At 41.5% G+C, this 27,306-nt stretch overlaps 1 protein-coding gene across 24 annotated transcripts in view; it reads left to right on the top strand.

The window, feature by feature from the left end:
• cast (calpastatin) overlaps positions 1 to 27,306 on the top strand; it is a 31,090-nt gene that overhangs the window by 2,253 nt on the left and 1,531 nt on the right. For 4 of the 24 annotated variants that reach the window (XM_086291750.1, XM_086291729.1, XM_086291727.1 and 1 more), the window contains 34 exons: positions 14,483 to 14,551; positions 16,900 to 17,013; positions 17,377 to 17,457; positions 17,855 to 17,965; positions 18,553 to 18,699; positions 19,061 to 19,105; positions 19,189 to 19,290; positions 19,464 to 19,544; positions 20,182 to 20,220; positions 20,876 to 20,959; positions 21,138 to 21,209; positions 21,306 to 21,425; positions 21,614 to 21,736; positions 21,810 to 21,914; positions 22,033 to 22,149; positions 22,368 to 22,478; positions 22,557 to 22,625; positions 22,775 to 22,891; positions 23,009 to 23,113; positions 23,210 to 23,326; positions 23,452 to 23,562; positions 23,724 to 23,837; positions 24,016 to 24,090; positions 24,216 to 24,320; positions 24,533 to 24,649; positions 24,781 to 24,891; positions 24,978 to 25,085; positions 25,184 to 25,288; positions 25,388 to 25,480; positions 25,914 to 25,958; positions 26,053 to 26,190; positions 26,543 to 26,629; positions 26,900 to 26,929; positions 27,199 to 27,299. In XM_086291750.1, coding sequence (XP_086147876.1) covers positions 14,483 to 14,551; positions 16,900 to 17,013; positions 17,377 to 17,457; positions 17,855 to 17,965; positions 18,553 to 18,699; positions 19,061 to 19,105; positions 19,189 to 19,290; positions 19,464 to 19,544; positions 20,182 to 20,220; positions 20,876 to 20,959; positions 21,138 to 21,209; positions 21,306 to 21,425; positions 21,614 to 21,736; positions 21,810 to 21,914; positions 22,033 to 22,149; positions 22,368 to 22,478; positions 22,557 to 22,625; positions 22,775 to 22,891; positions 23,009 to 23,113; positions 23,210 to 23,326; positions 23,452 to 23,562; positions 23,724 to 23,837; positions 24,016 to 24,090; positions 24,216 to 24,320; positions 24,533 to 24,649; positions 24,781 to 24,891; positions 24,978 to 25,085; positions 25,184 to 25,288; positions 25,388 to 25,480; positions 25,914 to 25,958; positions 26,053 to 26,190; positions 26,543 to 26,629; positions 26,900 to 26,929; positions 27,199 to 27,291 — 3,261 coding nt within the window. In that variant the 3' untranslated portion in view covers positions 27,292 to 27,299. Of the gene's footprint in view, positions 1 to 2,255; positions 2,435 to 8,080; positions 8,242 to 14,482; positions 14,552 to 16,899; positions 17,014 to 17,376; positions 17,458 to 17,854; positions 17,966 to 18,552; positions 18,700 to 19,060; positions 19,106 to 19,188; positions 19,291 to 19,463; positions 19,545 to 20,181; positions 20,221 to 20,875; positions 20,960 to 21,137; positions 21,210 to 21,305; positions 21,426 to 21,613; positions 21,737 to 21,809; positions 21,915 to 22,032; positions 22,150 to 22,367; positions 22,479 to 22,556; positions 22,626 to 22,774; positions 22,892 to 23,008; positions 23,114 to 23,209; positions 23,327 to 23,451; positions 23,563 to 23,723; positions 23,838 to 24,015; positions 24,091 to 24,215; positions 24,321 to 24,532; positions 24,650 to 24,780; positions 24,892 to 24,977; positions 25,086 to 25,183; positions 25,289 to 25,387; positions 25,481 to 25,913; positions 25,959 to 26,052; positions 26,191 to 26,542; positions 26,630 to 26,899; positions 26,930 to 27,198; positions 27,300 to 27,306 lie in introns of those variants that run through there. The other 20 variants (XM_086291743.1, XM_086291740.1, XM_086291745.1 and 17 more) reach the window with 18 other exon arrangements.

Raw genomic sequence — 27,306 nt, 5'->3', positions numbered from 1 at the left:
GAGTTGCAGGATGGATGGGAACAAAACTCAACTCTTTGTGTTTGTCTCCCTCTGCTGAGGGCAGTGCTGCTTTTGGCTGCAGATGTTTAAGGACTGCATGTCTTTTTTGTTACCCAAAAATCAGGAGACACAATGAGCGTGCACGCTTATTTAACCTGCTACATAAATAAAAAAAAATGTACATGTTTGTGATTGTTAAGAGTAATTTACTGTGACTGACAACTTTAGGAATCACACGTGAAGCCATTTATCAAGGATCACTTTTACCTGTAATAACTTTTAAGTATCTTTAGCTGCAGCACAATATAAATTCTGTTATTCTTGTTTTCTAAAAAAAAAAAGAAAAACAAAATACAGGCTTCTGTCGACATCTGATCATGGTCCATACATTTGATGCAGCTCGACAGGAGGAGCTTATAGGTGACTGAAGTGCAGCGTGGATCTAAATATAAAGATGAATGCCACTTTGGTCACAGGGAGTCCAGTTACCCACTTTATGCTCTCTTACACCAGCACGTTGGTGACAACATCTGCTATTTTGTTTTCTGACACAGTTAAATATGTTGAGCATACTGCTATCTGCTGATTCTCTGATAACCTCAGTCTAGGTGAAAAAGAGTTTTTAAAAAAAAAGACTACCACATGCCACACAACCGCTGCAGGTTCACACCAGTTTTTGTGAGGTTATGGGAACGGATAGTTTGCTTCACATGGCCGATGAGCTAGTTTTGCAGGTTTGATCAGTTGACACTTTGAAAGAGATATGTCAGTCTCAGAGGGAGTGTGTAATGAGTTATGGACAGCCTGTGTGTCTCTGTGCATGCACCATCATTGCACAATATGATCCTGGAGACACCTCATATCTCCCTGAGTACTTTCCCAATAATATATTAGGTACAATAATATAAATATTCACAGGTACAGATGGTCTCTAGCTCATAGTGTTTGTTGATTTAATCTGTTTTTAATAGTGTCAGATGGTATGCATTTACAATGTTATGTCCTTTTTAAAAAAACAAAGAGGTGATGGGGTTTCTCAGGCGAGAGTGTTATCATCAGTATCGCATTGCATTGTTGAAAACAAGCGGATTATCCTCAAAGTGTGCTTTGTGCATAAAGGGCCGATTCACCACTTGTAGCTTTTTGCAGATCAAATAGGAGTGTCAGTTTCTGTCTGTTTGATTTAAAGTGATTAGTGGTAGGGTGCGTGATTGTCATATTTTTCCAAGGTGTGCCGTTAAAACGCTCAAAAAGTGAAAGGCTTGCCTGTCAAACTGATTCCATCACAGTGATTCACTCAGGGACTGTACTGTTTGCACACCCCACCCAAGAACTACCCAGAGAGACAGATAAACTCACACTTTACAGGTGAGGTACAGCCCCATAGGTATGGATGGGATTGCACTTTCATTGGTTTTCATCACCTTTGCAACTTAATTGCCTTCCGATGTTTCTCAGTTTACTTTTCATGTTTTCCACAGTTCTTCTGGGATAATTCTTATTAATAAAGTTGAAAAAAGGGACCACACTGGTGAAGTTTCAGAAGCCCAACACCCGTGTTTCATGCTTCAGTCATGTGTTCACAGAGACACTCCCTACATTCCTCTTTAACACACCTTGTTTGTTGCTCAGGCCGTGGTGCAGAGAGACATGATGAAATCTCTTCTGTTGTCATTAGACAGGTTTTCTTTGGCTCAACTAGATGTTGAGATTAGCCTGCATCTAATCAGTATCTCTTCCTGCTATTATCCTTCGCAGATTTTATTACTGCAATGCAGAAAAGAATTGAAGATTTCAGCTTCGGCCTCTTCTGTCATGGAAAATAGCTGACACAGGCAGAATATAAAAGTTGGTCTCTTGTTTTATATATGCAGTGTGGATAGACGTATGCGCCCATGTGTGCTCAAGGCTCGTGCACTATCATATATCTAAATGTGTTCTTGCTAATGTGTAACTTGAACATTGTCCCAAATAAAACCGGTTCTGTTTTAGGTATGCTGAGTAAATTTTTTAACACCACTGCGTGCATATCTTCTTGCATGTGTGCCCCCGTGTGCGTTAAAGGATCTATTTCCCCAAGCAGAAGCTTACATGTTGCCCCCCTTTTAAGTGGGTGTCAGCCCATGGTCAGCTCACTTCCTAGTATAGCCCGGAGAGTTACGCCCCTCCCGGTTGTGACTTCCACATCAGATCCTCTTCTCCCTGACTACGCCCAGTTTAGTCCTTCTGCCCTCCCCTTTTCTCTGTCTGGGTCCATTCCCCGTTTGATGCAGGGAAACATGCTGCAAGCCGACAGACAAGGCAGAGGCTGACACACGCGCGCACACACACACTCACACAAACGACACGTTCAGCCAACATGGGTCAGATACTGAGCTGGATCCGAGGCCCACGGGACACCCCGGCTCTGCAGGATGTGGCAGTGGAGGAGCAGGTGTGTAGTAAAAGTGTGTCTGTGTGCTTGTGTAATGGTTTGTGCTGAGTAACAAAAGTATCCACGTGTGTTTTGTTTTGTTTGTGACCCCCATCTCTATAGATATAAAAGCATGTCTGCTGTTACTGTTTTGTTAGCTGTCCTAGTCTTTTGTGTACTGTATGTTTAACAAAGGACTTATAAGGGAAACTCACACAAGGAGGAAAACTGTCTTGGAGCCAGTCCAAATCCAGCCACACGCTCTCTCTGCTGGAATGTCTGAGGCTCCCGGTCAGCCTCTGTGAGTTCAGTGTTCTTACTGTAGTGGGATATTAAACCAAGGCTGCAGGAAGGCCTCCAGTATTTGCTATGAGGTGCTTAAACCATCAAACTACATGGGAAACTGATAGACTCCTATAAGTGATAATGGTTGTTTTGAAGGATATACCAGTTTTTTCTTTGTGAAGGCTCCCACCCCAAATAGCATTCTCCTGTGATAATCCAAAGCTGCAGATGGAGCTGTCTGAAAGGGTGTGTTTAGCTGGAATGAGCTTAAGTGCTCTGTTTTTTATTTGGACAAGTTAAAGTTGAATGCAATGTAGGTCATATGCTGCAGGCTTTTGTTAAATTTTCACTCGTCTGGCAGAGAATGTGATTGCATGCTGATGTGTGACAGTTCAGCATTGGCTGTCCTCATGTCAGTGCTCTGTTATCAGGGCTGTGTTCGTTTGCTCTGAGTCATTTTATGTGTTAAAGGTCAAAGAATAAATGTGTCCCAGGAGGCTGACTGCACACAGATAGCCTTTGGACTTCTGGTCAGACCATTTTTGTTGTGTTGCATTTTCCCAGCTCTGGGCTGCAGAGATCACCCTCCCTTGGGGTCTGGCAGCATTATCATAAAACTTAACAGGAAATGGCCACTGGGAAAATATATCTTGCCTGCACATGCATAACCATTACAACAAAGTCAAAGACAAAAAGGCATAAACAGGCAGGAGGGGATACTGTGCAAGTTAGTCATGACATACCTGTTTTTACATGGTGTGGTACATTAGAGGGCTTTACAACTATAGCGTGAACTTATATCTTTAAATTAAACTAAACAGAAACTGATGGCTTCACAGATCTTAAAAGCCAGTTTCAGTCCATTGTTTAGTCACTCGGCTCACTGCTGTACTGTTCTGGTTCACGCTCACAGAGCTTTGTCTTGTTGTCCTTGGCTGCAACGTGTAGCCGAACATGCTATAAATACCTGCTTCATACCTGCTCTCAGTAGATGGACAAAGATAAAGAGACAATAGTGTTGGAAATGAAAAACAGAGCTAAAAAGAGATTTCTGGACTGGCATTTTTCAAGCTTGTATCTGCTTTGTCAAAGAAAAAGTTTGATCTACAAACAACTGTTATCATACACATTCTTTATTTTTAAATAAGGAATGTCGATGATGAATTACCTATTTTTAAAAAAAGAACTGGGAACTCTTTTTCTGAGACATATTATTAGTTGGAAAATCTAACCCTGCTGGTAGGAACGCTGTGTAATGAATCATGCATGTGGCTACTAGTGCTTGATAAACAAAACTAAGACCCAATGAAAAGTGTCACTTCATAGAACCGCTATAAGGCACCTTTAAATACAATATCATGCTGTTTCCTGTTGCCTGAAGTTACCTGTGTTACTGTTGTATTATTCATATTAGCTTGGCTTAAGCAGTATTTGTTATTCTAGGTTTTTGACTTTTATCCTCTTGAGACGTCTCAGCCTCCGTATGTATTTTTCATCTTTGAGTTCGATGTAGTCATGTGAAATGATCCCCTCGGTTTTACGGTTGGGCATTTGAACAGTGAGTTACACTGTACGGTTCAGTTATGAAGGACTATAGCACTGTGTGCAACCAGAATACAAAGTATTGAGCAATCACTGAGACAGTGAGACACAACTGACTCATGTTATTAAATCACAGTCTGATGTCAAGCGTGCACCTATCTGCCCCCACTGTCAGAAAATGCTGACACTCAAATTTCCATCTTTCATGTTTTAATATTCAGCAAATCACAAACAGTTCAACTAAGGTGGTTACTAATGACATCATGACACACAGTGCCCGATTGCTTCAGTTCATACGTCATAACCACCTCTGACTGCCTTCTGAAGCCACACCTCAAAAAGATCATTTCAGACCACGGTACTAAAGCCCAGTTTGCACTGGAGTGGAGGAACACACTGTGTATGAGACCATATATATACACAGAAACTTTGTTGACACATATCCTGCTCAGCTAAATCAGCCTTCCATTTCCTGTTGAGTTTGTTGTTGTTTATCCCGTTGGTAGGTACGGTGCTACTTTCCATCACTCCTCAAAACTCGTGCCTTCAGATTTGACACTGTGCTCTCAGTTTGGCTTGACACCTCATCTAAATGTTGCTCGCTGAATTTTGTTATGTCCGTTTTGGTATACCCGTCCTCCTGTCTGTTTACTGCAATGCTCGAGCAACAGCCTGTACTTGGAGCCAGATGACATTTGTCCGGATAAGTAATGTGAAGGCAGCAGACTCACGATTGCTGGAAACTGTAATGTGATGCAATGATTGAGATTCTCAGTATCGCTCCTCATAAACACGCAGGAGAGGTAAAAATGTTAGCAGGCATGCTATGATTATTGGTAATTGCTGACAAGTCCCAACTAAATCGTGTTATTGTAGTTCTTGTTCTTATTCTGTCATGTGGCTGACAGAGTCAAGCTGTTTCCTCTGGATAGGCTCTAGCCCTCCATGACCCTGAAGTGGATGGCTGGATAGATTGATGACATAATGTGGAAATGCAGCTAAGCAAGAGACATTTATAGCTTAGTCGTTTTTGTGGTGATGATATTTCTATTTGTATCTGGCTAATCTGTCTGAAAATCTAGTTATAGTATAGTATAGCATCATTGCATGGCTAACACACAAGTTTAAATTCATGGTAGAACCTGATAAGCTAATGCAGAAGTAATTTTAGCTGAAGCAAACAAACCTGTGCTGAAGATGATACAAGTCTGAAACTGAAGCTCAGCTCGCTAAAATAGCCTCAATCTGGACACTTGATTTAGCACACTTCCTGTACCTAATAATCGGTGGTTTGTTGGCAGTCACAACAAGCTAACATATTATTTTTTTAAAATATTATTACAAATATTTCTCTACTTTTCCTAGAAATAAAGCAACTTTGAGCAGATGTAATGTTTTCCCTGAAGCTTTTTTGCTTCACTTTTTTTAAACTGTCCCTATTGATGTCTCTGTAACTGAAATGTTTCACAGTAAGTGTGGCTCGCTTTACAACTGGAAGTCCGGTGAATGCTGCTCTAGTCTGCATGTTGAAGTATCTTTGGACAAGACACTAAATCCCAAGTTATGTGTGCGAGTGTGTGTGTGTAAATGTTAGACAAGGTGCTGTGGTATGAAGCTTGTAGTAAAATGATTTGTGTGCTCCGAGTAGAAGTGTGCTATTTAAGCAGTAACCACTGGTTGCTAGCATTGACCACTTGTCATGCTTCTGGCTGGGAGCAAAGTGTGTTTCTCAGATTTACCTCGGTCAAACTTGCAGGCTGTTGCTCCTGAAAACACTGCTGCCAAAACAATGAGCTAAAAGGGGATGCAAAACTGTTGTGTTTGGTTAGGTTAATCTCAACAAAAGCAAATGCATCCTTTTGATTTGACTTCACTGTGTTTATTTAAAAAATATACGATTAGGGTTTGTCAAGTTCCTCAGGCCACTCCTCTGCATTTTTTTCTGGCTGTTTGTGCACAGTCAGCACAACACTCACTGTTTTCCATTTGCACTTTTAAGTGCTTCCTTGTATCTGGTTCAAACTGAGCACACAGATTGTGTATGGCTGCTCCTGCTCCTAATCAGACCTGATTCACACGCTCTTTCATAACAGCTAGAACTTTCTGGCAAAACACGTTTCTACAAGTCTAATCTCTCTGCAGAGTTCCAATTGATTTGACTGCAAACTTTTGCCAATGTAAATATCCCACATTAGTCTTTGCTTAAAGTCTTAGTTTGCATGCAGCCTCCCACCAAGTTTGCCTGTAAACTTCTATGAACAGAGTCCACCTTTTATACTAGAAACCTCCAGCTTCTAGGTTTACCATTTCTATTGGTTGATCTCCATGAAAGGGTGTGTCTAATGTTGTCAATAAAGACAGCTGTTACCAGGGGTTGCAAACTAAGGCATTTGGATTCAACACGAGCATGTTATCTTTCAGAAAAGGGGGCAGGCTCTGGTGTGTTTTTGGAGTCAGTCAGGCGAAAGCTGTTAAGTGATTTATTTTGAAGGGTCCCAGGACAGACACAAGAATTTCTGCCAGGGCAGGAGACATCAGGAGTCTGTCTGCTTGTTCTTATAAAGACATTTTAAAAGAAACATGGTTGAAGCCAAGCCGATAAAAACCAGACTATAGCTCTCGAAGAATACAGCGATATGTCATCATCATGCATACGCTCTGCTGTTTATCTTCATTCGAGCTGATTATCCTGGTGCTTGATTGTCAGCTGGCTTCGGCTGATATTTAACCAAGTCTGTTGAAGCTTGTGTCAAAGCAGCTTCCACATAGAATATTTCCTATAATCCTTTTCTAGCACATCTATAATAACATTAAATTTCATGCCAAGTCTAAATGCAAAGTATTTAGAGCTGTTTGAGTTCCCATTTTAACCGCAGCGTTAAAGTACTGGGACTGAACAAACACGACACGCATACAGGCCGACATTGTGTCCAAACAACAGTCTGCAAGTTAACAGGCATGCACAACGGTTTCAGATGACACACATGAACACAATGCTCCTTTTTAAATTTCATCTATGTGCTTTTGGTGTTTTGTGACACGAGGGGGCGCTGCTCCCCAGAGCACTCGCCTCTTAACGCGTTTGACATGTTTTTCGGTGTGGAGTGCTTGAAGAAGTTAACATAATAAGGATAAAGTTTAGAAGTTATTGACCTTTCAGCCAATCAACGCTGCCACTGCTGAAAGGTCCTGTTTAAAGAAAGGGGAAGCGTTAAATGCCCCTCTCTCTTGTCCCCCCCCCCCCCAAATTCCTTTGTAACCTCTGGCTGGTATTTCCTGTCTGTTCCGTTGTTCGGGGCCTTTTTTGACGACCTGTGATGGAAACAAACATGTCTGAACATCACTGCTCTTGCCCTTTAAACTTTGTCGTTCTCCCCCATTTTAATGTTCCTCTCTGTCTGCCTTAGGGTGTGGTTTGAGCTGCATGTGATGGATCCTCCTCCCTCCCTCCCTCTCCTCTTTTCTGCCTTTGTTGTAGCTTTGCATTCTAGATTCCAAAGTTGTGAGTCTACCCGACACACCCAGACTCCTGCCAAAGCACTGCTGCAGAAAATCTACTTTCCTTCGTCACCCCTCAACTCTTTCTCTCTTCTTCACCTCTTCCGGCTTGATGCAGGCTATCGCGTGCTGAGCTGCATCATGCGTCTTCACCTAGCCCAGCCCGACCCAAAGCTTGTTCAGTTTTCCTGGCACCCATCGAGCAGTGGGTGGGGCTTCATGTGTTCAACTGCCCAATCCGACCGAGCCTGCTCTGCCATGTTGGATGAAGGGGTGGAGCCTGATGCAGCGGCGTCTTGTTGTGCTGATTCAAAGAGGGCGGAGTAGCAAGTTTTTCACTGCTGGGTGTGTGTATGTGTTTACATGTGTGCGTGTGCATGACATAAAGTTCGAACTAAAGTGTTCCTAAAGCAGGGGTCTTAGGTTAAGCAGCCTGAAGAGAGCCTCTTGGTAGTATTCACAGCAACATTTAAAGAGGATACACACTCACAGTCTGACCTATGGTATGTATCTGGATGGTATTTCCCTTTATGCTTGCTCTTTTGTAAATGCTTGCGTGGAGAAGCTTCCTGTTTGATACCTGTCACATCACTTTGGTGGCTGGTGTGTAGCAGAACGTTTGTTCAGATCAGCATTTGACAGTTTATCGCTCATGTGATCCTTCATGTTGTGGTAAGATCAGCGTGCTTCCCTTTAAGCCTCAAATTATGGAACTAAAGGACTAAAGATTTTTGTGTTAGTCTCTCTCAAATGGGCCTTGAGAGCAGTTGTTGCTAGTGTAACAAAAACTTTGTTCCAAGTAAACGTGAACGACCAGCAATCAAATGTTTCATTACTATTTATGTATGTGGCATTCAAGGTTGACACCTGGCTCTTTATGGCTTTATATCATCTTTTTATGCTCTCCATACTGGGTTTTCTCACTGTAAACGTGTGATACAATAATCCTGATGGGAAAATGCAGTACAAACACTGAAGCACAAGGGTTGGTTTGTTTGTCTTGTATGATTAGGATTTTGTTTGGCTGCAGTTGTAATTTTGCCATGGTTGTCCTGTTTCTTGTCCTCGCCTGATGTGACAGTTAAATGCGTCACCACCTCATCAGAACAGGTTGCCTTTTAAAGTACGTTTAGTCAACGCCATTACTCCTGATTTCACCCAGCTCTCTTGAAATCTGCCCTCCAGCAATAATGCTCCTCCTGCTGCAGCTCTGTGCTAAAACTGAAACGCTTAACTTTCACACTATTGCTCCACTTTCTTTCCTTGTTATGCAGCTGACTGCAGCTTTCGTCATTTCCACCACTGGTCAGACGTGAGCCACTTATCACTATTGACCTTTTTTCCACAAGTTGCCAGTGCTATTTTAAAACAGAAAGCTGAGGAGTCGTTTCCAGCCATTTTCACATATGCGTGTCTGTGGTGTGTTGGGTGGGGCCAGCATTAGTCATCAGTTTTCATAAGAGGGCAAAGCTACTGCTTCAGTCCCTGTTGTTTGGTAGGGCCTGGATATATGTACTGCATTGTTCCTTGACCAGTGACAAATGCACAATATGGGGTGCAGTCTTGGCGTTTCATGCCTGCGTGTGTTTTTCTATCATTCATATCTGACAGCAGACAAAGACTTGAGCAATAAACCTCAAGCTGACAGGCAGTTTCCTGTCGTGCTAAATTGAAAGACTACCAAAACCTGTTGGTTTCAGATGGCAGTGCGCCGCCCTTGCCACACTGTCACTGCTGGCCCAAGTCATGTGACAGAAATGGTGTGGATCTAAAGTGCTGCATCTATTTTGGACACACTCACTTAAACTATGCCCAGCACTGCGTCTAGCTCTCTCAGAATGACCATGATGTTACTGGTGTCCCGTTATCAACTACGTCAGGCAGTGTCCTCGCTGCTTACCCAGTGGCTCTATCTATGGACATGCACGGCATGTCAGTGTTTGCATACGTCATGTGTCTTACATGGAATAAAAGATTCAACAACATATGTTCACATATCACGATCTTTATATGCGCTGTTGTGTTTCAGACTACAACTGCACCGAATCCCAGTCTACTGTATGTACTGTATGTGTCTGACAAAATCAATATGTCCTTTGCAAAGCAGATCCATGCTAACTATTGAGTCTTTTCCACGCTTCGACTAAATTTGGAACCCTGCATCATTTTTATGACACGCCCCCCCCCCCTCTTCTTTTACTGTCTTGTGCATTTCTGTGCTGCATAACAGAAACACAGAGTGCTGTTTAAGAAGACAACATCACAAGCTGCAGAAGTTAGTTCACTGTCACGGGTTCAACCAAAGAAGGTCTCATAAAGTTTGTATTATCTGCACAGTTTTCATATATGATGCGTGCAAAGGTTATTTCTGCTCTATTGGCTTTTTTATCAAACTTGTATACCTGTTGTGTGTATAAAGAATGAGCCAAAACTTAAGGCTGGACAGAATGGCAAGTGACATCTTGCATACTGTCAGTTCTACTATTGAGTGCATCTTCTGATAAAGGCACTATTGATCATTTGGACCTTTTAAGTTTTGCTGTGCAGTATGCTCCACGTATACAGCTTATAACTCACCTCCATCAACTTCACTTTACTTTCACACAGTCCAATATGTACTCAGATCAATACAATAAATACTTTATCAAGACGGCAGAGATTTCCTAAGAGTGGATGTTAGGCCTCTTCCGGTTGTTTGGTAAAATTAGTAAATACCTCCCAAAAAATTATTCTGAAACTATAACCCAGAAAAAATGTGGCCAGCATCTGCAATCGTGTTTGGGCCACATTTGACACTGCCTGACCTCATGGCACCATAAGGCAGCTTCAAATGAGCCACAGGTCGACCAAATACCGAGCACATCTGGAAGACTCAGCACCTGCTATAAACCACGTCAAGCACGGCTCATGACATTTATGCAACACCTGGTCTGTAGAAAACAACTGTGTCTACTATGTTTGATCCAAATGTGTCTGCTCTGTGGGAAGACTTGTTGCTACTTCCTTTTTTTCTGTGGTGCGTTGTGGTTTGTGTTAACCAAGAAAGTGGTCCTTTCCCCCCACTCGTTGTCGAATAAGAGTGAACACAATTGGGTTTTCTTTGTCAAGAGGTTCTGAAACAATATTGATTCTATCATGTCAATATGCATCAAAATTTAAAAGGGAAAAACTCCAGCTCTTTGAGTCAATGGCGTGAAAAATTAGGGCAGTTTTAAAGTCGAAAGTGGGTTTAACCCAGTACCTAATGCGTGTACGTGTACTTGCAGTGTGCGTCTGCTGCTGCCGTAGTCATGAGGAATGTAGGAATGCAGAAGTCTGGAGTCACTACAGACTTCCTGAGAGTTTGGGTTGGTCTCAGGTGAACACAGAGGTTACACACAAACATTTGTTTTTAATTTACCTAAATCAGTGAGTAGGACTAATCCACAAAATGTTTCATGCTTCAGGTTTTATTTTATTTGAGTTAAAGTTGATGATTATTTTTTTTTTTAACCTTTCTGATTCCTAACCGTAGTGCAGGTTTCTGCCCTCGTCATCTTTGTTCACTTTTATTTTACAATAGAAATCCTTTCTTTCTTTCTTTTGTAGCATCTTCCAGTGTTGGCTTCCTTTTAAGAGGATATTTCTTTTATCTCTTTAATAAATGTTTTCAAGATCGTCTGATATTGACACTGTAAACATACTGATGAGCTCAACTATTTACTACTTAATGTTTCAGTGTATTGCTTCTTTTAATCGATTGGAAATGAACTAAGAGCTCTGTCTGTTTGCCTACTGTACAATTATAAAAGCGGGTCGTGCTTCCTGGCCTTTGTCAAGTGGCATCTGTCGGTGTTGTCGGAGTTCTGCAGTGGTGATGAGTCACCTATTTGCGTGTGGTTTTGAAGAATAGTTTCAACAGAGAATCCCTCATGAGGTAAATGCAAAAGCGCATGAACATGATTCTAATTTATACAGTGATATGGAAATATGTCATTTGTTCTGATCCGTACAGTGTTACTCTTTGTTGTAACTCACAAATCTGTTATAGGGTTTGCCATAATGTACGCTTCTGCAAAAGAAAGTTTTGATGAAGTAATGATGTCATTCATGTGGTCAGTATGATTACTCTGATGACACATCAAAATACCTTTTGTAGATAAGAAGGGGGAAGTCAATACTGTGATTGCCTAAACATCTTTAATCAAATGGAATTAGAGGTGCTTTTCACTGTTTCTTTAAATTATTCCTGTGTTGAATCAAACACTGCAGGCACATTAAAAAAACTAAATAAAAGCTAGCGCCACTAGAATGGCTTGAGTGTGTCTATTAGTTCTAGAAGTTTTCAGCAATCTCTTGTGCTCTATAGATGTTTGCAAATTCTGCTTCCAGAACAGATCACTGCCATGAGAATACAAGGCTTCAAATATCCAATGCTACTTTTATCATTTTGTCATGAAAATCCAAGCTTGTGGAGTTGTTGTCTCACATGCAGCAAAATGCGCCTGACACATCATGCAGTACAGCTCATCTGTTTCTTGGTTATTTAAGTAACTTGGCAACGTTCAGTATTTACAGTGGTAACGGGATCAACACAACTTCCCCTTGGCTGCTTGTGACCTCACTTCCTCCTCTGTGCCACTTCCTTTTTATTCTCGATCTAAATAATATGAAGTTGACTCTTAAAGCTGTCGGTTCATATCTGAAAAGTGTGAAAGGCAGAAGGCATGTGACTTGTGTGTGCTAATCCCGACCTGGATTATGACTTTGTGAGCCCGTGTGACTATTTGAGCGCGTGAGGAAATCATTGATTATGCCAAGTTGCAATCATTACTAACTCAGAGTTCACCTAATGCAGATGATTCACATGTCCTCTGTCTCTGTATGTTATTTACCTTGACTGTCATTCACAAGCATACATATGTGCTTTACCTCCATCCTACCTGTGTAGCTGTAAAAGAGGACGCATAGCTGGTTAACTCGCTCAGAAGCTTACGTGTGATTAGAAGTAGCATAATAACTGGAAGATATAGTTGGGGGGTTTCCCCACAGAATTGTATCTGTTAATCTGTTATGGATACTTCTGTACACTTCTCTTATTCTTTTATTATGATCATTATTATTATTATCATGAACAAATGGAAAAAAAAACCAGTAATGCTCGCCGACAGGCTGGGCTGGGTCTGAGTCTACAATGATACAACTGCATACAATATATGGAGCTGAATGTGAAACGGACAGCAGTATTAAACAGGGTGGAGGTTCACTGCTCTGTATTCACACCTTCAAAAGAGCTGGGCTGGGCTCTGCAGCAAACTGTGCTCCACCTGGAGATCAGTATATGCTTCTAAAATACTGGACTACGTGCGCAACATGTATAATTGTTAACAAAAGAAAGTTTATTTTTGTACACGGTTGCATATTTTAGACTAAAAGCACAATCTTCACAATATTGTGAAGCTTATTACAGGTAGAATCAAGGCGTCTGGATGAGCCTCACATTTAATGACTGCACAAACAGGAAAAACAGTCCAGGGGAGCAGTGCTACTGTCTCCGCTCTACGTTACGAGGTTGTGCTGATATATTACCTGTAGCTTTCTGGAGCCTGTGCGAGTAGACGCAAAGAGTGCGATTTAGATGACCCCGAGAGTTGGCTTTACAGAGTCCATCTCCAAATGTGACTGGGCTGATCGGGTCAGATTCCAATCCCAGTGCATTCTGCTTGCAGTAACACCTTTTCATTGACGTGCGATCCTTATCCAGATAAAGGTCACATGTTTTACAGGGGGAAACTGAGTAGTAGTGTAAGGCTTTACTTCTTGTACATTTTTGTAGTTTAAAAAAACAAAACAAAATGAAACATTATTTGCTTCTGAAGGCCTGTATATTTCTCTCAAATGTATTAAGAACAATGATCTTTATGACATTCTACCTTGCAGAAGGATTTCCAGTACTGTAAAAAAACAGGCTAATAACTGATCAATATTTCAGATGACAGTTTTAAATGATAAACTACTGCCGTGCACCCACAGATAAACCATGGGTCCTGCAACTATCATTCCAGGAAAGTTTGCTTTGATTAGTACACATGATAAAAAGTAATAATATCCCATGCGTTGTAACACGGCTTCTATAGATTGTTTTATTACAGCTCAGCTATGGGGAATTTAAGACAAAGATCAAAGCATCAGTGATACAGTATGACTAATTGTTTCTATGTGAAGAAGTGCAGTGCAGAACAAATATGACTTCCATCCAGTATGCATGTGTGTGAATACTGGCTGCATGTCTTCAGCCACGGGAGGCAAAGGCCGATCTCTCCTGGTTCCTTAAGCAGAAAAATGTGAGCTATGTTAGCGTTCAGCTTGCACTGGATGCCACTGGCTGGAGATGTGAATCCTGCATTCTTCTTGTCAGTTTCTAAGGTGACCACAGACGACAGTCTCGTTGACGCACTGCTGTCAAACAGTCCCCACCGCACAGTCAGGAATGTAGGACTTGAATCAAACACTTCTGACTGCTGTGTGATGGGTGTGTTTGTGAGCAGTTTACAGTCCTGCATTTCTCCCCATGTTTGTTTTCAACTTGAAAAGGAGACTGTATTGACCTGAACCTGTAACGATTACGATTTCAGCTTTATCCAGAAATAAGTCTTCTGGAACGTTTTGTTTTCCAAAAATATTGCTGTTGTGAAATCAACATGTTGCTGGGTGGTTTCTTGTGTTCCCTGCACATATTTGACTTCTGTCTCTTTCTCTCTGCAGTCGCAGTCCAGCCAGACAACACCCAAACCGGCAGCTCAGGTCTCTACTGGAAAGCCTGCACAGTTTGAGGTATTAGACATTCCCCTGTAATGCTGTTTAACTTCTTCTTCTCCTCCCTCAGTCTGTCAAAAGAAACTCATTTGTTGACTGCCAGTTTGACCCCTGACCCCCCAGCATTTTCTGTTGTTCTAGCATTGTTACTTTCTTTCCTGTTCCAGCACAGGTCTTTGATTAATAGCAAAAAGAACATTTTCCTTTTCCTTCCTTCAAACTCAAGGCAGGTAACACCCTGTTTAACCCATTAATGCTGCTCGCAAACCAAGGTTGTCAAACTGCTGCTTGAATGCTGACTGGAATATTCTCCAGGGAAGACTAATGGAAATGTTAAAAGACTTCATCAGTATTTCAATCAGGAACTCATAAATTAAGTGGAATGTAACTATATTAGCATGTATATGAACTCTATTGGTAGAAAAAATGTTGCAAACATCAGCATTTTGTTGGTAAACGGTTTCCAGGTTTGCATGATTGCACAGCACATATATTTAATGACTTAAAAAAAAGAAGAATTGGGATGAGGTGGGTGCTTTGGAGAGACCATTTGAGAAGCTTAATGTTAACTTGTCTTATTCATTCCAAACAACAATTGTGTCAATCTTCTAGCTGTTGACTTGAGATTAAGTTGAATTTTTTATTATTACTTCATGCAATGTACGAGTACCACCGGCACCATAACAGCTCTGGAGTGTGTTGCTTCAGGACCATGCTCAACAGCAGATATAGTATTTTAGGAAAGCAGTTACTCCTCCAAGCATACTCTTGTGGCCAAATAGTTCATCTTTGTCTCATAGAGTCTCATTTATCCCATAAAACCTTTCTCCAGAAGGCATTTAGCTTGTCCATGACAACTACATAAATTTCACATCACCGTGGACAATAACACTGGTGTCACAGCAGTTTCCAGCTGAAGGCAGGCTTGAGCCTGTTGGTTCACAGGTTGTTCCTTAACATCCTGCTCCATTCCCTTTCATCTGGAGGTGACAGTTTGGGTCTTCTTCCACAACATGACAAAGTAGTGACATATCCGATCAAACTAAATGACCACAATATTGATGCTTATGATGAGTGTACGTAAACTTCTGACCATAACTGTATTTTATATAAAGTGTACTTCATTAAACACTTTTAATGACTATTTTTTTTTCAAAGTAATAGTACACTCCATTGCCTGTCATTTATCTCTTTTACTTGTATACAAATAATGTTTGAACAGAGCCATAGTGCCAGCCTGAATTGTTTTCACACATCTTTCAGCAGCGGGGCTTAGACGGTGTATAGTTTGGTGCCCGGCTTGTAGAGATAAGGTTTAGTCGGATATTTAGAAGTGAGAGAATTACATGGTTTTATTTTAGACCTATTCACACACTGAGCTTATATTACTCAGTCATTAACCTTCACTGTAAGTATCTCATTGCCCTGCTTCCTTCTTTTTGCTTTGCCACAGTAAAGTACAACTGCCTGTGTTTCAGTGTCCATGTGCAATGGGAAAGATAATCTACTGTGCTATAAAAAAAATATGTCCCTGCAGAATGTATGGTAATTACTATTAGCCAGTTTCTTGTCACATAAAAACACAACTATAATGTTTACCTATTAACCTTACAAATATGGAATCTTACTTGTGTGTTGCTTTTTCTGCAAGTTTAACGACTTTCAGAAAAAGCAGGTTATAATGGAAGCAAAAAAGGCTGAAAGATTTACTACATCTCAATTTGGATACTTTTGTTACCACAATTCCCTGTAGTACACGTAATGGCATAGCAGTGTTGCAAGTTGTGCAATTACCTGAAATGACAATCACATTTGACTGGGATTGTCATGCTAGCCATGGCATCTTGTGAACATTTTTAACTTATTAAGTCCCTGATTGCACATAATAATACATTCTTCTACAGTGAGCATGACAGTTTAACACACATAAATGCCAAACAATACAACAGCACGTGAAACGATAATGCTGCTAGCCAGCTTGCTAGCAGTCGCATCAGTATTTCTGCTGAGGATTTGTCCTTTTGGCTTAAATCAGTTGGTGATGCCTTCCTTTAAGCAATAGAAGGTATAAAACATGGAACCACAGTCACATTACCAGCTGATGTGCGGAGCTACGTTATGAAACGGAGTATTGTTGCAATCACCAACATATCTAATTGCTCACCACCCTCAAGCGTAACCAAGAAGATGTCATTTTAAGATATCAGGCTAAGATATATTACAGTAGGTTTCACAGTCTCTGTGGCTGTCTTGACGATAAGTTAACTAGCTTTCATGTGCAAAGCCAAGCACACAGGCAATTCTAGCATCCATAGAGCTGTAAAAAATTGCAGTTGATCAACTTCTCCTCACCTGGTGCATTGCAGACGCCAACATCGGGATCTGGAATGGCTACAAAGCCTGGGGCGGTTACCACGACAACAGGAGGAAGCTCTAATGTTGCAACAGCAGGGAAAGCGGCACCTAAAGCCAAACCAGAGGTAGATAAACTCTGGCGGGTATGAATAAAAGTGGTGGAGGCTTTCAGCGCTTTGGCGTGACATAACATGAATCTCTGCTTCTTTCTTTTGGCCTCAGCACCTCATGTGTGCTCATCACTAGTCATCTCTTTACGCGCTTCATCTTTGGTCATCACCGTTACGCAACATCTTACCTGTCTGTCTGTGACGTCTTTCTGGCACGGCCGTTCACTCATCTTGCATCAGAAGCTGGACTGTCACCGTGCCACCATAAAAGATCTGATATGACCTGCATGGGATGAATGCTCCTCACAAACTGTGACACTAACTTAAAGAATAACTGTCTCTTTTCACTTTCTTTAAACACATGCTTCTCGATTGTAGACTAACACTACGCTGGCCGGTGCTACTGTTATTGACATGTCGTTTGCAGAGGCGAGTGGCGCTACTAGAGAGGTGTTAAAGGTAATGCCATCATGGCCAAAACTCTAGCTAGTGCTTTTTCTTTGCTTTAATCCAACAATCTTTTAAATGATAATGTTTTTTGTATTATTTTATTAGAAATTTTGTGAACTGTGTGTGAGGTATTTGAATATTTCATGAATGCAAATAAATCCCCAAAGTTCAAGGTGATTAAGGCATGAAAAAGCTCCAGCATCTGAACCCTTACTGATCACTGGTCATCAGTCTCAGCCCTCATATTATTTTGAGATCTTTTGGGTAACTTTAACTGAGCTGACCAGTGATCAGTGTAAATGTTCTTCTGCTTCGTTTTCACTAACACTTTAAAAATTTACACTGTGTCAGTACATCTACTGGCTTCCTTGTGTTTTTGAGTAATCATTTGGCGACATGTTTGTAGACTGCACCTGTCTCCCAAGCCAAAGTCGCACCTACAATTCCTCCCACTGCTGGCACTGCAGCAGCCACTTCTGTGCCCGCTCCTAAAGAGTCACCTAAGGACACGGCTAAGGTATAAGCCTGACTACTAATGCCACTCTGAGTCTTCACTGCCTCCATGACTCTTGGGGTGTATCTTTCAAGGCCTACTTGCCTTTCGCTCTTCTTTTTTCTTCCTTGTAGTCTTATCAGGTTTTTTGGGGTTGTGCTTACTTGAGACTGTCCAGATACCTTATTAGCTTTAGGGGTTTCTTGGAATGCCTTGGAATTCCTTTTCGGATTTTTATTTTTTATTTTTTTGAAGAACAAGGACTTTCATTCTTTACACTGCAGCTCTTTGCTCAGCATGCCTCTGCTCGTTGTTGCATTTCGTCATAGTCGACGCCCGTCCATTTGCAACATCGCATGCATCATCACTCCGAGTCAGTGAGGAAAAAACAAATGAAGAGGAGAGGCATACAGTTTACTCATGTCCCTTCTGACCCCAGTTTCATTGCACAACACTTCTAGATGAAAGAAGTTGGTGGAGGCTTTCTTTTCCTCAAGTGACTTCCTGTCTTTCATTTGTTTCTTTGGGTGTTTTGCATGTATGTAGCAGATCTGCACTTTTACTTGACATGAACTTGGCCTGTAATAGAATCAAATCTTGTTGCATTTTAGAGTGCCACTGCTGCCACAGCAGTCAAAGCTGATGTTCCTAAAGTTGATCCTGCTAAAACATCAAAGCCAGCTGCAGCAGGCACAGCTGCGGCTGGAAATGTGTCTGTGCAAGGCAAAAAGGAAGAAGCTAAATCAGCGCAAACAAAGGTAGATGTTCCTGAAGCCAAACATGGCAGAGGCTGTGTGTCAACTCTGCCCTCCGTATACTCTGCACAGTGATGATTTTGCATTCAATTCAATTCATCCTCTCGGTCTCTGTGTTTAATGAATGGATGAGGATGTTGTGATGAGGTGTTGTCATGGCTAGCAGGAATTTTTCACACCAATCAAACATTTTTTTTCTGGAAATTCTAAAGAAGAAAAGTCATTTCATTAAAGCAATTAACTAAGAAAGAGTTGGAATTTCTTTTTTTTATGGCTGATAATTTCATGATGCCTTACTCCTAATAGCACAATGGATATATTGTGTTGTTAAGGTCTGTGGCCTGATTCTGGATCTGTGTTGCAGGTTCAGGCGGAGGTTACATCCACAGCAGCTAAAGGAGCCCAACAGGTAAAGACTTAATGTAGCAGTGCTAGTTTCCTTTAAAAAGCATGTCGCTTGCGCTTGTGTGCTGAGCTGTGTTGCATGCGCAGGCACCTCCAGTGGATGCAATCGACGAGCTGGCCAACATACTACCATCAACTGATCCGTTCGCTCGCCCAGAGCCTGTGTTCACGGGGCCAGAGGTCAAAGAGGTATAGCATAGCCACAGTGTGCAAGCATACATGTTGGAGTTTGTGTGTGTGTGTGTGTGTGTGTGTGTGTGTGTGTGTGTGTGTGTGTGTGTGTGTGTGTGTGTGTGCTTTAGAAAGTGAGCAGCAAGCTGCATGGGCCTTTAGTGTGTAACCGTGTAATGCATGTGTCACAGCATGACATCACCTCTGAGAAAGGTCAGAAGTGTGGAGAAAGGGACGACACACTGCCTCCAAACTACAGATTCAAAAATACGGTCAGTGTGCACCACTTTCCACTGCTTTCTAAACTTTCTACCCAACCTCACCTTGTTTTTTGCTTTTGCGTGCTTCGCTGACAAATTCGTAGGGACTACTTTATGTTGGTAGGAAACTGTCACTTTTAGCTTATGTTCTTTAGACAAAGTTGCTTTACAGGCATGACTTTGACACCAAATTAAAGCTTTAGGACTGATAACTTGTTAGTATGAAGCAAGAGTGGCTGACTCCTGCATCTGGAAGGATATTTGATCCAGATTAGTCTGAGGTTTTCATGTGAAAATCAAGAGGATATGTCTTAGCCTTTTCCTATTCCTGAGACTATGACAGGAAATGTCCAATTTGACCTTGCAATATAAAATCTTGCCAAAATCTCAAATCCAGATTACATCCAAAATGTAATTGCTTTAAAGAAAAACCAAGCTCCATTTCTTTTTTTGGTAACATTTTCATGCAAATCCATCAGCAATGTATTAAAAAATGATCCTGTTAAACAAAAAGAAGCAAACAAACCAAACCAATCAACAATTACTACTGGCATGTTTATTACTTAGAATTAGAAGGCCTTTTCAGATCTTAAATGATTTCACCATTTTATTTTTCTTACCAAGTGTAAAACTACTTTATACTTTCTAGGGTGGAGCTCCTGCAGATGCTAAACCTGTGGATGTCCCTGTAAGTAAAGCTTTTCAAACTCCTGCTATCAGTTCTTTGTAGTCCAGATAACTCACACATGCAGGAAGTGCTGTTTCCACTACCCGTTCCTGGGTGGAGAATGTGTTGGGTGTTGTCCTAAGAAACCACCTTCTCCGTTTGAGCTTGTTGGCTCCTGTCCGACCAAACCCAAACACTCACAAATATATGTGCCCTGTCACATGCACACTTACATTGCGCACAGTGATACACCAGTTAAACCGAGGAATGTGTTCATAGTTACTCACAGTCACTAACACACCCACATTTGCATCATAGCCGACTCCCACTTTGGCCTCCTGGCATCGAAGAAGCTTTTTTGGTTCAGTGTCTCACCAAGTCTTTCTGTTCTTTCTTCCTGTGTGAGTTTAATGGTTTCAATTTTGTGTTGGTCATATTTTTGTGGAGTCAACACGATTTGTGTCACCTGCATCTCTTTAGAGAGAGTATTTGAGTTTTTGGCGTCTGTGGAATGTAAAGGGTGTGTCTGTACTTTTCCTTCACTGTTGGTACAAGTCTGGTTTGCATTATTTTGCCTTTTGATTTGGTCACTCATGCCCTCTAGTGGAACTTTGGAGCAATTCTTTCTGACTGAGTTATTTTAGGTTGGTGTAACGCACAGTATTTTTCATTTCAGAAACCACTGAGCACAGACGCGGCCCTTGATTCCCTTTCAGCTGATTTTAAATCAACTGGTCAGCCTGGACCCAAGAAACAAGAGGTCAGTCTTTAAGCACGAAGCACTTAGCTGCTACTTCCATTTGATGTATGTGCTGCACACTCCTAGTATGGCACCTGTGCTGTAGACTGCATTGGCTCCAATAATATCATTTTTGTCTTAAAGGTCTAAAAAGTCTCATTGTGTTTTTTTTTTTCATCTTCATCCATAAAATAAATAGCAAAAGGCACATGTTGAGACTATAAGTGCCTCTTCTGCTGGCCCTGCGAACTTTGCACCTCCTCCTGTGAAGGTAAATTTACATTTTTAAGTCCCTGATGTGTCATTACAGCAGAGTCTGGCTGCAGAGGCTGATGCCTTTTCGTCCTTGCTGTCCCTTTTGTTGCAGAAAGCTGAAACTCCTGCAGCAGTTCCTCCTATGGCGGCTCCTCCAGCTGATAAAAAAGCTAAGATGGAGAAAGTCTCAGATGACTTCTCACTGGAGGCTGGACTCTCTTCTTCCAGCACGGTACTTTTACTGTAATGGTTACTTACAGATCTTAGCTCTGTCTTAAAATGTTTTAATAAGTAAATTTCTTATGGCTGTTAAAGTTAAAGCCAAAATTTTACTACACTGAAAATAAACCTGATTAAAGTTGCATTGTTATTCTGCATGGATCAGTGAAAACTAAAACATTTGTCTGTTTGCTCTTGTAGAAAGCGGTATCTCCTGCGGTTGCTCCTGCTGATAAGAAAGCCAAGATGGATAAAACCACTCCCGATGTCTCTGTCAAGGCTGGATTGGATACCAAAGCAGGCACCAAGCCCAAGACCAGTGAGGTGAGATGCAGGAGATGAGGTTAAACAACACGGGTGTCATTAGCTTGTCATAAACGCCATGTTCTCTCTTCAGGGTGACTCCATGTCTCTGGATGCTCTCGGTGCTCTGTGTGACACACTACCAAAAGATGCACCAAAACCTGAACCCCCCAAACTCAGACCTCAGGACATTGTATCGGTAAGAGGCACAAACAGCTGCACTGTCTTAAGCAGCAACTCTGCAGTCACTTTAGTTCAGTTACACATAAGATTCATTGCTAGACAATGTCTCACTTTGTCCCCCTTACTTTCTACAGGAGGGAAAAGTGAAGAACGAGAAGGGTGTACGTGTAGGAGAGAGGGAGGACACGCTTCCTCCAGATTACAGGTTCAAAGAGGAAGACCTCAAAAAACTGCCTCCTCCAAAACCCGAGGTGAGCCCAGAGTGAATTCATTTAACGATGAGCTCCATTGATGATAGATTTTTGAGGCCAGTGTTGATACTGATATTTAAAAAGTTACAGATTTTATAGGTTTGTTTTCTTTGTATGCACATAACATCACATTTTGTGAGGGTAATATCAGGAATCTTGAAGAATGTCAAATATCTTCTCTTTCTTTACGTCATATCTGCCCGACCCGACCCTTGCAGCCCAAGATGGACGCTGATGATGCTCTGGACATTTTGTCTGGGGACTTCAGTACTGCTTCAACAGCTCCTGCTGTCCAGGCTCCTCTCTGCTCCTCAGCTGCTCCTCTGCAGGTAAGCTCTGTCTCGATCAGTGACACCACTGTATAAAATCTAATATCCAGTTTTAATGGTGCTTTGTGATTGCTGCAGAAATCTCCCGCTCCTCCCACTGATAAGAAAGCCAAGGTGGAGGCTGGACTCTCAGCAACTACTGCTAAGGTACAGCAGAACTTCTTCCAATCATTTTTTTTAAAGAGATCTGTAAAATAACAGTGTACATCATGGCATAAGTTATATACTGAGTGAAATAGCAAGATTTATTTTGAGTTGGGCTTTTTCTTTACTGCCATCTGTGTTGTGTGGTGTAGAAAGTGGAATCAGCTGCAGCTCCTCCTGCGGCTGGGCCCGGTGCTCCTTCTGCTGAGAAGAAAGCACAAGAACACAAACCTGCTGCTGGGAAGGACGCCAAACCAGAGACCGACAAGGTTTGACATAAGTCATTTTTCTTCTTTTTTGCCCTTCTTCCTGTTCTTGTTTCACTTCATATTCTTTAGACAGACATTTTATTTTTAATAGTTTGATAAATCCTGTTCTGTCTTCAGGGTGGCTCCATGTCTCTGGATGCTCTCAGTGCTCTGGGCGACACATTACCAGCAGATGCACCAAAACCTGAATCCCCCAAACTCAAACCTAAAGATATCGTCTCTGTAAGAGTGAAGCTACACCCTAGCATTAAATTCACAGCTTTTGATAACTTTTTTTTTTTTCCACCAGGTGATTTTGTTCTCTTTCTCTATGTACAGGAGGGCAAAGTGAAGGCGGAGAAGGGTGTACGTGTTGGAGAGCGAGACGACACTCTTCCACCAGCTTACAGGTTTAAAGATAAAGACCCCAAAAAACTGCCACCTCCAAAACCCGAGGTGAGACTGAAGGAAATTTACTTTATGGGTTAAACTTCAGCACATTAAGCTTATGAAACTCGTAGATCTACAACTGTTGAACATTTAGTAACTTGATTTAAGCTTTACTTTGTCTCCTCCCGCAGCCCAAGATGGACGCTGCTGATGCTCTGGACATTTTGTCTGGAGACTTCAGTTCTTCATCAGCTCCTGCTGTCCAGGCTCCTGTCGTCTGCTCCTCAGCTCCTCCTACACAGGTACACTGTGAATCAGTTATTTGTTCCTGCACATAAACAGCGCACGTATCTCTAAAAATGAAAAGCCTCCATCTTTTTTTTGGAGTCCCTACAAAATTCCACAAAATATAAAACTGCATCGTTTCAGTGCTTTGTTTCAAACTCTCATCTCTGCTTTTCAGGCAAAAGTAGAGGATTTGTCAGCTCTTGATGTACTCTCTGGAGAGTTTGTGGCTTCATCTAAGGCTTCTGGAGTTCATGCACCAGTCCCTCCTCCATCAAAGAAGCCACCAGAGGTAAACTTGTTAGTGTGAATGTGGGTTTTTGCATAAACTATTTTTTTTCCTTCCATAGAGGATTTCCCTGCCAAGCAAATAAATAAATATTATTTTGTTTTTATTTTTGCCACCATGGCTGTCATTGTGCCCTTTTACATTCATGTCACTCCTTTTTTCCATCTCTGCGTTTCTGCAGAAAACGGTCTGTCCCGTGGAACAACCTAAAAAAGTCGATGTAAGCGCACAACAGACAAAGCCCAAAATTGAGAAGGTAACTGTGAGGAATCAAAAGTCTTCTGATTTCTTTTGGCTTTAGTTCTTCATTTATCATTCAGAGCTGTATAACATGCCTTGTCTAAAACTGGCCTATGAAGTTCCTCTTCTCTCACCCCTCAGGGTGACTCCATCTCTCTGGATGCTCTCAGTGCTCTCAGCGAAACACTGCCAACAGAAGCACCAAAGCCAGAGTCTCCAAAACTCAGACCTGAGGATATTGTCTCGGTATGTGGTGCCCAAAAACATATAGTGTTGTTTTGTTATGAGTGACATATTTTATTCCAGTAATGGTATACCAGTACAACTGAATTATCCGTGCACATATTTGGGTTTTTTTTAAACACTTGTCCTGTTTAGAACCCTTTAAAAAAAATCTGTATTTAGGAGAAACAGAGTGTCTGGACCAGCCAGTCATTCACCCTTTTCCCCTTTTTCAGGAGGGCAAAGTCAAAAAGGAGAAGGGTGTGCGTGTAGGAGAGAGGGAGGATACACTTCCTCCAGATTACAGATTTAAAGAGGAAGATCTCAAAAAACTGCCTGCCCCCAAACCTGAGGTGAGCCCAGGGCAAATCTATTTCTAAGCAACAAAAGTTAGATATTTATTAATGGATAAAAAGCCATAAAGAATATGTACATTTAGTAATTGAAATAACGGCTTATTTTCTCTCTTTATCTTCTCCTGTAGCCCAAGATAAATACTGATGATGCTGTGGATATTTTGTCTGGAGACTTCAGCTCTTCGGCCGCTCCTGCTGTCCAGGCTCCTGTCGTCTGCTCGTCAGCTCCTCCTACACAGGTACCAATCACGAAAAGCAATAGTATTAATTTCAAGTTGAGTATTATCGATTTTAAGCATAGGATTGTATTCTGTCTCCCCCTCAGGCCTCTGCAGACGCTGCTCTTAAGTCCTTGGCCGGAGACTTGGTTGCCTCCAGCGCTGCACCGGCAGTGAAGTCAGAACCTCGTATTCCTACACAAACAAAGCCACAGGTAAAGGCTCAAGTGTTTCTCATCTACTTATACTCTTTATACAACTATCTGCAGCTACATCAAAATCATATTTTTTTCTGGGGTTTTTGCACATTCAGCTGGAAGCTGGAGCAGACAATGCCCTTGATGCTCTGTCAGACACCTTGGGGGATATCAAACCTGTTCCTCAGCCCGCCCCAGGTCCCGTTAAAGATCCCGTCAAGGTAGCCAGCATGGTTTAAAAAAATAATAGAAATAATTTAAAATAATAATAAAAAATCTGCATGCCACTTCAGCTGTTTTGATTTGCCTTGTTGTTGCAGGAGAAAACGATTGCTGAGGAGAAGCTTATTAAAATGGGAGAGAGAGATGACACACTACCACCAGAGTATCGACCCACTGAGGAAGACCGTAAGGTAACCTGACAGCCTTTGAAATGAGATCCTAAAAGTGAAGTACATTTACTTAGCAGTCCATCAATTTCTCTACCAATCCATGCATTTACTCAGTACAACTTTCCTACTTTAAAGATGTGAACATATAGAGTGTTCTTCCTCTTGATAGTCTGCTGCAAGCTGGGTTGGGTAATGAGAATTACATTAAATATTGTGAAGTAATAACAATACAAAACATGATCAGGGACACTATTCATTCATTTAACTGTATTTTTCAGTCGGTGTGTAATATTGTGAAAACAGAAGTCTTTTACATTATATAATCTTGTTATTAGTCCACTAGTCCATCCATACACTACTGAAGACTGCAACATGTGACAGGGACATTTATAAAGTGTAGTATAGCATTTGTTGCTTTATTGAGAGTCTAAACTTCATGAATTTCATTTTAAAGAAAATGGAAGAAGCAAAGAAAAAAGCTGCCAACATCCCCAAAGAGGTCAGTTCCTCACACAATATTTCTAAAATAAAATAAACATTAATGATATATGTGAAAGATGACAATAAAGCATTCCCTTTTTAACACTCTGTAGAAGAGTATGGATGACACAACAGCCTTAGAAATGCTGTCCAGTGACTTCTCTGATGCACCCAAGCCTGATGCACCGGTCACCTCGTGTGCTGCCACAACAAAGTTGGAACCTCCTGCGCTGGACTCAGCTCCTCTGAAGGTAGTGGAGAAATAAAACCTACCATTTCTACTCCTTCTAGCTAAATTCCATCAAGGTGTGAGACATGTGCCTGTCTCACCTTAACTGAGCGTTGTGAGGTTTGACTCATAGTTGGTGACGACCATAATCCTAATCTTTGCTCATCCTGAAAAAGGAACAATGAGCTCATACCAGGGAGAGCCACCTAATAGGCTGTGATTGCGACTATCACTGATGATTACTTACAGTGTTAAAAATGGTCCTTACTTAGTTGTTTTATACCATCTTTGTACCTGAAACCACTTCTAGAAAATGCTTTCTTATGATCTTCTTGAGTTTATTAACTGTTTTTTATTTATTCTTGCTCTTCTAGCCGATGGCTGGTCCTGTTCTGGAGTCCCTGTCTGATACCCTGCTTCCAGATCCAGTAAAAGGCAAATCTAAAACAGACAAACCAAAGGTAAAAATCTATATGACCATTTAGAAGTGTTTAAATATTACACTTTACTATAAGAAACAGGACCAAATGTACATCGATTTCTTGGAAGCTTCTAAGAAAAACGCTTCTGACTAAACTGCACTTCAGAAGAATGATTGCAGAACATTTATTTCTCATTGGTACATGGCGCCCCCTATAGGTTTCCTTTCTAGCTGTTACTGTGTCTGTGCTCACTACGTCATGGAGCAGTGTGAGTTGTAGAGCCTAATCAAGGTGTCGACTTTGTTACAGGGAAAGAGCAAGTCAAAGTCAAAATCTAAAGTAAGCAAATCGTCTGCTGCATGAAGACCTAATTTAGGCTGAATAAGCAACGTATCTGACACACTGGATCTGTGCACTTATAACTGAGCCAAAGTCTCACAGCAGAAGCAGTTATTGAATTCTAATTTCTGCAGGGGCCTCCACATAGTGGCATGTGACAAGCTGCTCACGCTCCTCACGCTGCTTTGCCTGATGTTGATTTCAGCCTGTAATACTGCAAAGGCATGAATTCTTTATCATTTTTAATACTTATTTGTTAAAAACATCAGAAACAACAAGCAGAGGAACCATCTGCCCCTGGCCAGCTATCAGCTCAGAGAAGCTCAGACGTTGTGCCAACTTCTACAAAGAAGAAGAGCTAGGTCACATGGTAAGAT

The sequence above is a fragment of the Aulonocara sp. 'chitande type north' Nkhata Bay genome, linkage group LG5, assembly GCF_057382095.1.
Source record: "Aulonocara sp. 'chitande type north' Nkhata Bay isolate Kocher_YH1m ecotype deep benthic linkage group LG5, A_spYH_male_GT1.1, whole genome shotgun sequence".
Lineage (NCBI taxonomy): Eukaryota > Metazoa > Chordata > Actinopteri > Cichliformes > Cichlidae > Aulonocara > Aulonocara sp. 'chitande type north' Nkhata Bay.
This window is presented reverse-complemented; position numbering and strand designations above follow the sequence as displayed.